Source organism: Enhydra lutris, unplaced genomic scaffold, assembly GCF_002288905.1.
Source record: "Enhydra lutris kenyoni isolate GAN:26980312 unplaced genomic scaffold, ASM228890v2 scaffoldscaffold25, whole genome shotgun sequence".
Taxonomy (NCBI): Eukaryota; Metazoa; Chordata; class Mammalia; order Carnivora; family Mustelidae; genus Enhydra; species Enhydra lutris.
The window spans coordinates 8,269,357-8,277,927 of NW_019154109.1; the positions used below are offsets into that span (position 1 = coordinate 8,269,357).

General features: G+C 59.5%; 1 protein-coding gene across 1 annotated transcript; it reads right to left on the reverse strand.

The window, feature by feature from the left end:
• Positions 1-880: 880 nt before the first annotated feature.
• LOC111151148 (kelch domain containing 8A) lies at positions 881-7,540 on the reverse strand. Its single transcript, XM_022508943.1, has 5 exons — positions 7,145-7,540; positions 3,948-4,112; positions 3,540-3,755; positions 2,818-2,919; positions 881-1,950 (listed from the first exon to the last, which is right to left on the reverse strand). Exons 1-5 carry the CDS (start codon positions 7,518-7,520, stop codon positions 1,757-1,759), a joined length of 1,053 nt encoding a protein of 350 aa, XP_022364651.1. The 5' UTR covers positions 7,521-7,540; the 3' UTR covers positions 881-1,756.
• Positions 7,541-8,571: the final 1,031 nt, after the last annotated feature.

Sequence of the window (8,571 nt, forward strand, 5' to 3'; positions counted from 1 at the left end):
CCCGGGGTCCTGGGATCGAGCCCTGCATGGGGCTCTTTGCTCAGGGGTGGGGGGAGCCTGCTTCTCTCGCTCTTCCCCTCCCCACTGCTTGTTGTTGCTCGCAAACAAATAAATAAAATCTTAAAAAAAAAAAAAAAAAGAAGAAGAAGAGGCTGCCTGGAGGGCTCAGTCAGTTTAGCCTTCAGCTCAGGTCATGATTCCAGGGTCCTAGGATCGAGTCCTGCATCGGCTCCTTGCTCAGCGGGGTGTCTGCTTCTCCCTCTGCCTCTGCCTCTCCCCCAGCTTGTGCTCTCTCCTTTCTCGCTCTCTCTGACAAATAAATAAATAAAATCTTTAAAAGGGGGCGGAGCGGCACTCAGTTAAGACTGTCTTCAGCTCGGGTCATGATTCCAGGGTCCTGGGATCAAGCCCCACGTTGGGCTCCCTGATCAGCAGGGACCCTGCTTCTCCCTCTCCATCTGTGTGCTCACTCACTCTCTCTCAAATAAATAGATAAATCTTAAAAAAAGAAAAGAAGAAGAAGAAGAAAGAGGTGCTCTGAAAGCTTCAATTCTTTAAGTCCATGAGCAATCCCCTTTCCACTTGGGTAAGATGGCAGTGAACTTCAGCTGAGTGAACCGAGGCCACCATGAAGACATCAGCTGACGAGCTTAGCCCTTCCTGCCTCCTAACTGGAGTCTTGCCTACAGCCATACTGGGAGCGAGGTGACACAACCGGTCGAGGTTTGGGGATAGAAACTGCTCCGTGGGAACAGCCAAGGACAGCTGGCCACCTGGGACCCTATTTAGTCTGAGACCGTCACAGGGACGGATTTTGGGGGTCCCCTCTACCCATCAAGATACCCATCCACCCAACCCCGGCACCAGCTGCCCGAGAGGATAGGAATATAGATTTTAATCATTGTGCTGCTGCTGTTAACCCGGGTGTAGTCAATCCAGACTTCGTGGATTTTGATGCCACAGTGTACACGAGAAGGTTTTGTACAGAAACTCTCCAGGAACGTTGGGGACAAAAGGGCCAGGGAGGGGTGGCGGAAGGAGAAAGTGAGTGAGGAGAGGAGCGGGAAGCAGAGCCTGGGCTGGGTGTCTGCTCCTTCCTCATCATTGCATTCCCATCAAGGACCCGAGAGGCCTGGGATCTTCCTGGCCGAGGCTGCTGACCTGGACTGGTCCATTTGAACCTGACTTCCCTTCCAGCTCAGCGGCCCCTGCTCCAAAGCCAACTCGCTGAGCAGATGAGGGCGAGGGCAGACCCACTGCTGACCGCCAAACAGGGTAGGGATGCGAATCATGGGAGAGAAGACGGGTTTGGGAGTCCTTGCAACCCCTCACCATTTTCCATCCCAAGAGACCCTCAAACTAGCACAGAGCTGGGGAGAGGACAGTGATAGCCGCGGTCTTCTGCCCCACCCACCTCCTGCCCTGGCCACTGGGGGAGGCGGAATTCACAGGAAGGGGAGGTGGCAGGTACTCCCAGGCCTTCCTCTGCCTGAGCAGGAGGGGAGGAGCCTCCTCAGAGCTGGGCTGGGCTCCAGCTGCAGGCTCAAGGAGTCAGCGTGTCTTCTTGACGGTTTCCTGGGATAGGTACAGTTTGGAGGTGGAGGGAGGTCCCCCAGAGCCCCTAGGGCCTGACCCCCCTAGTTGCGGACAGGAGCTGGCACCCTGGGAAGTCACCCAAACTGCTCTGATGAGACCATGTCTGTTGTCAAGAGTGGAGTGGTCTGGTCCGGGGCGGAGGCGCCACGCCCCGGGGCAGCTAGGAGTCGGAGACGCACAGGGCTTCCACGGCATCGCTCAGACCCTGGCTGACGCCCCCCACGGCCAGGAGGCAGTTCTTGATGACAATGCTGGAGCAGGCACAGCGGGGTGTGGGCATGGTGGGGAGCGCCTCCCACTTGTTCTTCCCCGGGTGGAATGCCTCTGCCGTCTCCAGGACCGTGGGCTGGTTCCCTGAAAGCGCCAAGGGAAGCGGACCTCACAAAGGAGACCGGCCACCGATCCCTGCCCCACAGCACCGCCACCTCCCTGGCCCCCTCTGGAACCCACAAGCAGAAGCCAATGGACCTCAGTCGCTGGGCTGCAGAACGGCTCCCTCCTGACCCTGGGCCTTGGCTCTTGGCCGACAGCCTCTTGGCCCCGCCTGCCTTCTCTCCCTCTTTTCATCTCCACCCACTGCTTTGACCACAAGTCTCTAGACACTGCTGCTGCCTTTCTTTTGCCTTGTACTAAACAGCTGTCCTCGAGGTCTGGCTCGCATTGAGCTCCTTTCATGCTTGGGCGAAGTGGGAGTCTGTCCACACTGCGTAACCTCGGGGCGCCTAGAGGTTCTCTGCCCTCTTGAGGCTGGGGTCCTGCCTTCAAAATACCTCTAGTCTCTGCGAGGAGTAACCCAGCAAATCCTGAACCCATTACAAAAATCCGTCTAATCAGGTTGCTCTCCTAGTCCACGATGGAGCTGGATATCCAGGGAGGAGAGCGAGCCAGAGAAAGAGGACCAGGCTAATCCCTGCTACGCGTTTGTCCCCAGGTGTTCCTGGATAGGGCCCCAGGGAGCTGTGCTCAGCAAGCCTGCTGCCCAAGGTCGGCAGCCTGTTCCGCAGGCTGTCTTGGCCTCAGCTCCCCCTGTGTGAGAGGATGGAAAGAGCACATGGGGACCCGTTTGTGGATATGTGGGAGGGCATGTTTTGAATTATTTGGGTTAAAGTGGTAGGCAGGCAGTGTGCAGGAAGCAGCCAGAATCTTCTCCTGTTCACGCAGAGCGCCAAGTGTCCACCAAGCACCCGACCCGCAGTAACAGCCTGAAAGCGCCATCCTTACCGAGTCCTCCGGCCACTATGACCCGTCCGCTCAGAGAGCCGGCCACAAAGTCTGCCCGCCGCTTCTTGAGGAAGAATGAGCGTTCCATCTTCAGCCAGCCCCCTACGGGCCATGGATCGTGGCAGATAAATTGAGAGAGAATTAGATGCTGACCTCCCCCACCAAATACGCACCTTGTCCCCAGAGCTCACGCCCGAGGCCGAAGTCCACTCCAACCACCTTTGTGCTCCGGGCAGAAACTACACCTCCTGCTGTTTGAAATGATGGGCTCCGAGGCCTCCCGCCTCTCCCACCCAGGCTTGCTCCAGTCCAAGGAACCATAATCCCCTGCAACGAACCACCTCGTTCTGTCTCTGTTCTCGTGGGCTCCGAGCTGGAGAGAAGGCTAACTAGAGGCAGCGAGCGTGAAGGTCGGGATCCTTCTGGGTCTACATTGGTAAAAAGCAGGAGAAGCCCTCCCTCCCCTGGCCCTGCCTGGATGTCGTAAGAAGAGAAAATAGATGGGAAAGTCTTGGAGACAAATAACCAGCCAGCCAAGAGGAACCCTGTCCAGATGGAGGAAAGTGATCCCAACAGTAGCCTGGAATGATGAGGGCTGTCCAGATCTCTGAAAGCTTCCCCTTGCTAGGTCAGCGCCCCTGGGTGGGTGCATGGGATGGGGGCAAGGTGCAGGGAGTCAGCCAGAGGGGTGGTGTGCAGCCAGCGGCTGGTGCCCTGCTCACCTTGTTCCATGTCAAACACGTCCATGGTCCGGAGGAACTTGGGCTGCCGGTAGAGCCGACCCTGCCTCAGGCCCCCCAGGCTGTAGAGGCGGTCATCCAGGGTCACAAAGCTAGAGAAGGCCCGCTTGCTGGGAATGTTGGGGAACTTGGTCCAGGAGCGAGTCTCAATGTCAAAGACCTCAAAGGCATTGACTGCATACTTGGACTGTCGTCCCCCTGGGGGCCAGAAAGGGGTTGGAGGAGTGGAAGGGGGGGGGGCCACAGTAAGTACCTGAGGGCAAGGGCTGGGTTTCCCCTTTTGACTATTACCGAGCCGTATAGGGAGCGCACTGTGTGTCAGTGCTTCCTGTGGGAATGGACCCCAGGAGAGAAGAAGAGATAGATGTGGGACAGATAACATGTCCTTACCTAGCACATAGATCTTGGAGCCTCGGAGGAAGGAGGTGGCAGCATATCTCGGGGTGGGCATGGGTGCTAGTGACACCCACATGTCCTTGAGCATGTCATAGTGTTGGAGGTGATTGTGTGGACGGAGGTCCAGGCCCATCCCGCCGGCCGCGTACACTCGGTAGTCTAAGGAGAAAGGCCACACACATACCCCTGGCTCAGCTCATCTGCACGACGAGACAGGCCCATCAGTAATCACCTATTATCAGACCTGGCTCCATTAACCCCTTGAAGACCAGCACTAAGGTCAGGTCAGGTTCCCAACCACTGCAACGTCCCTGAGTAGGGCTGATGAAACCAGGACAAGTCCCTGCCGGGTTGAGCCTGCGTCTTCCTGAAACCGCATCACGCTTGCGTGTCTTAGTCGTCCTTGGTGTCTGGCCCTTGGCTGAATCTTGCACGGGGTAGACTGTGATGGAGGGGGGTCTGGACAACCCTTCGCAGGTCTTGTCCTCTCCATGTTCCTCCCTCCTAGGCAGCCGGAGGGAATGCCAAAGAGGAGAGGTATTCCTCCTAATGCCTTCTAATAGTGGACTGTTGCTTAGGCATTCCCAGACTGGAATGCTCCAGACCCAGCAGGAGCCTTTGGAAATGAGGTCAGCTCTGCTGTCGCTGGCCTTGTGGGACACTGGCCTGCTGCTGATTTTCTCTGTCTGCCCCCTCCTCCCCCAGGAGTGCCTTCCTCCTTCGCACACTGGGTGGCTTGTGGGCTCCAGAAGGCATCCTGCACTAGGTGAGACAGGGTTAGGGCTGAATGAGGGGGAGGCTTTGGAGGACAGAAGACTAGCCCCTTCAAGGAACCCTGCCAGGGCGGTAAGCTGGGTACTCTCAGAGCAGAAGCGAGTTCACTCCCATTTTCTGTTGCTCTTGGCCGCAGGTAGGCAGGTAGGCAGGCACCTCCCTGACACACCGCAGCAGAGAGGATAAGCAAGGCGTCCCTGTTTCCCGCGGCTTCCCTCCAGGGCCTCCTGAGGCCTACCAGAGACACAGCTTCCCCTGCTCCCTGACCCCACAAGCCACTCGCCTTCCCGGGGACCCACCCGTGCCTGGGATTCTGTCTCCCAGTAGCCAGTCTTCCCGGCTTCTGGCCCTAAGAGGCTTTTATTCTTCAAGGGAATTACAGGGATGAGTACTATTTCCTTCTATTGAGTACTATCTCCAGTTTTATTGAAAAAGGAAAAAAATCCCAACCGTAGCCTCAGGTCAGGAGACTGGGCCTGCTAATATTGGGAGGGTTTCCCTTACACGAGCTCTGCCTCACCCATCCCTGTGTCCCCCGAAAACACACCTCCAGCAGAGAACCCTCAGTCCGTGCCCCACCACCACTCCTGGGCCAGCTCCTACTCAGCCCTTCACGGGCACTTAGGTGACCCCCAATGGCAGAGCTGGGCTGAGAGCACCAGACCAGTGCCTCCCAAGGCATCGGCTTTGCCCTACTCGCTGTTTATTACTGAAATAATCATCGTCTGTTTCTTCCACTAGATTGTTAGAGAATTTGTTCGTCCATGGCCCCAGCATTTGCTTCAGTGCTGGCCACACAGGCATAGGAAAGCTTATCAGACCCACTGCTGAACCCAGTCATTGCCACAGTGAAGAGCAGAGACTCCATCATCACTCATTAGCCCTGTGACCTTGGGCAAGGTATTTAACCTCTTCGGGCCCCACATGGCTTCCCTCCAGAATGAGGGTAATCATAGCGCTTACCTCATCACCCAGCCTGTGAAGATCACATTAAAACACATAAAGCACCTACGGTAATGACTCAATAAATGTTAGTTCTTAATCTCCCAGCAGCACTTCTCGAGGCCTGTGGGGGGTTGGGGGCGGGGGGCGGCAAGGGAAACCCTTTCCCTCTCTTTCCCCCGACAACAGGCCTCCAGGTCTCCTGTCCTTACTACCCAGGGTTCCTGGAGGCCCCAAAGGCCACTGCCCTGAGGGATTCTGGGTTAGAGTTTCTCACTGGTCACCTTCACTGGTCAGACCCGGACTTCTGAAAGTAGGGGCCAGGACTTTGGTCTCTCTCCTTCATCCCTGGGATTTAGAACTATGCAAGGGACAGAGCAGGTGTTCAAGAAATACTGATTCCTGATCTACAGTAGACCCAACGGGTCAATAGGATGGTTTTGCCCGAGGGGGAGGGAGGATTGCATCCCACCAAGGCTATCTGAGCTGCACTGGGGGCCTTCTAATTTCTGTTGGACCATTTCCTATAAAACCCTTTGCACTGGGGCACCTGAGTGGCTCAGTCGGTTAAGCATATGCCTTCGGCTCAGGGTCCTGGGATTGGGTCCTGGGATTGAGTCCTGGGATCCAGCCCTGCCTCAGGCGCTCTGCTCCGAGGGGAGCCTGCTTCTCCCTCTGTGGCTCTTCCCACTCGTGCCCTCTCTCTCCCTGTCAAATAAATAAACCTTTAAAAAAAACCAACAGCAGCAACAGCAGCAAAAAAACCCTTCATGTTTCAGCAAAAGAGAATTTGGAGCCCCTCTGTGCTCTGGGCTGTGCTAAACCCAACGAGAAAGAAACAAGGGGTTTTGAGAATGTGAAACGAAGATCACGTAACCTCCTGATCAGCACGTGCTCGCCCCGAGACCTGTGAACCTGGGCGGGATGCTGCAGGAGCATGACCCTCAGGAACTTTCTAGTCCCCATTCATTAGCATCTCTGAGATTAGGAGGCAGAGGGGGAGATTGAGGGTAGTGGGGAAGGCCCTGGAGTCAGGCCTCAAAGCCCCACTAGTGGGGCCTGGGGATGGTACAAGGAGGCAGGGAAGGTTCCCAGGACCCCAGATATGTGTCTGAGGTGTTGGCCCCTAAAAGGCAGAGGGCAGGGGATGAGGTGTTGTGGGTGGGAGGCTCTGTCCTTCTGCAGAATGAAGACGTTTGCAGGGACACAGCACTAACCCTTCAGCTCTCCCCTCTGGCCAGGCCCGCCCAGCTCTCCAGGAGGAGCCTGGTGGAATTACTAGATACTTCACCTGCTGAGCCTGTTTTCCCATCTGTAAAATAAGGCCAGTGGGTCTTCAGTTTCAGGTCTATTATAGGGATCAGATAGGATCAGGACTGTGAGAGCGGCCCCCAACTCAGTGTTGGTTTCTATCCCTCTCCCGGTGGTCCCCCACTCCCTCCTCTCTGCCCTCCCGCCGCCCTGGCCCCACTCGCCTTTGGCCGTGACAGAAATGCCCATGGCGGCCTCTCGCAGCAAGCTCCTCTTCTTCCACTTGCCCTCATCGATGTTGTACATCTCCACGACCTTCAGGGGCAGCTGACTGGTGCCCACACCCCCGATCACCATGATCCGCTTCCCCAGGGCGATGGCGGCCACCCCGGCCCGGGCTGTGGGCAGGGGGGGCAGGGCGGTCCACTGGTCGGCCTCGGGGGAGGAGACCTCAAAGCAGTCCATGGGGATGCCGTTGTCGTCACATCCCCCGATGGCATAGACCTGCCCCCCGCTCTCCAGCAGGGAGCAGTAAACCCGGCGGCTGGGCAGCGGCGCCAGGCGCTTCCACTGGAAGTCCTTGACGTTAGGCACCTCCATCGCAGCCCCGGGGGCCCCGCCCGCCGCGCCCCTGTGCCCGCGGAGAGCCAGGGCGCCGCGGGAGGTGCGAGCCCGGGGGGCCGCCCGTTACTCCGCGCCCCCTCTCGCCGCCTCCATCTGGCTCCCGTCCGCCGGCTCCCGCCCGACCCCGGGCAAGGGCCCCGACGCCGGCCAGCGCTTCACAGTCCCTCCAGACTGCGCGGTCCGGCGGCGTCCGCGCCTGGCCCTGCGGGAGGGATAGGGGCGAATCAAGGGCGGTCGGGGCCCCGCGCCCTCGCCTCCTAGCGCCGCCCGCCGGGCGGGCTCCCGGCTCCTAGGTCCTCGCCAACTTTAAAGGGAGGACTCGGCGGCCGAGGGCGCCACCCCGCGGCGGCATCGCGCCCCGCAGCGCCCTGTCCCCCGCCCCTCCGGACGGGCTGCTCGGACGCTCGCGGGGCGCGCGCCGGGCTGGGTGCTTTCGGGGGCTCGCGGCGCCCCGCTGCCTGCCCGCGGAGCGAGGAGTTAACACCTCCCGGCTCCGCCGCCTCCCTGCCCCCGCCCCCCTCCCCGCGCCCTCCCGCCCACGCCCCCGCTCCACTTACACAGCCAGGCCCGAGGAGCGCGGCGGCGAGGCGCAGACCGCGCATCAGCAGGGAGCGGGGAAACGGGGATCCGGGAGCCCCTCCGCCCCTGGGCCGCGGGGAGCCGGGGAGAGGGCGCGGTGTCCTTTCCCAGCGCGCACGCCGCCGTCACACATGCAGGCGAGGAGAAGGGACGAGCAGCGCGAAGGAGAAGCGGAGCCGCCCGCGGGGAGGAGGCCGGCCCCGCCGCTCCGCGCACCTCCCCACCCGTAGCCGCCACACCTGTGCAGGAGACCGCGTGCGCCCCGCGGCGGAGCAGGCCGTGACCTCTTTACATAAGCGCTGGCAGCACCAGCCCGCGGGGGAGGGAAGGGGCCCCGCGGGAGCCGCTCACCTTGTCTACCGGGTCAGAGGGGCGGGGCACTGGAGCCAGGAACCCAGATTCCAGGGACCAGACTCCCTCCAGCTTGATGGTGGTGTGTGTGGGGGGG

Bases quoted from the DNA above. Each gene is read 5' to 3' on its own strand.
- LOC111151148 (XM_022508943.1), bottom strand. From the start codon at position 7,520: ATGGAGGTGCCTAACGTCAAGGACTTCCAGTGGAAGCGCCTGGCGCCG. The intron at 4,113-7,144 runs GCGAGTGGGGCC...CTTTCTCCTTAG, and splicing joins CATTTCTGTCACGGCCAAAG to ACTACCGAGTGTACGCGGCC. The intron at 2,920-3,539 runs GTGAGCAGGGCA...CATGGCCCGTAG, and splicing joins CGTGTTTGACATGGAACAAG to GGGGCTGGCTGAAGATGGAA.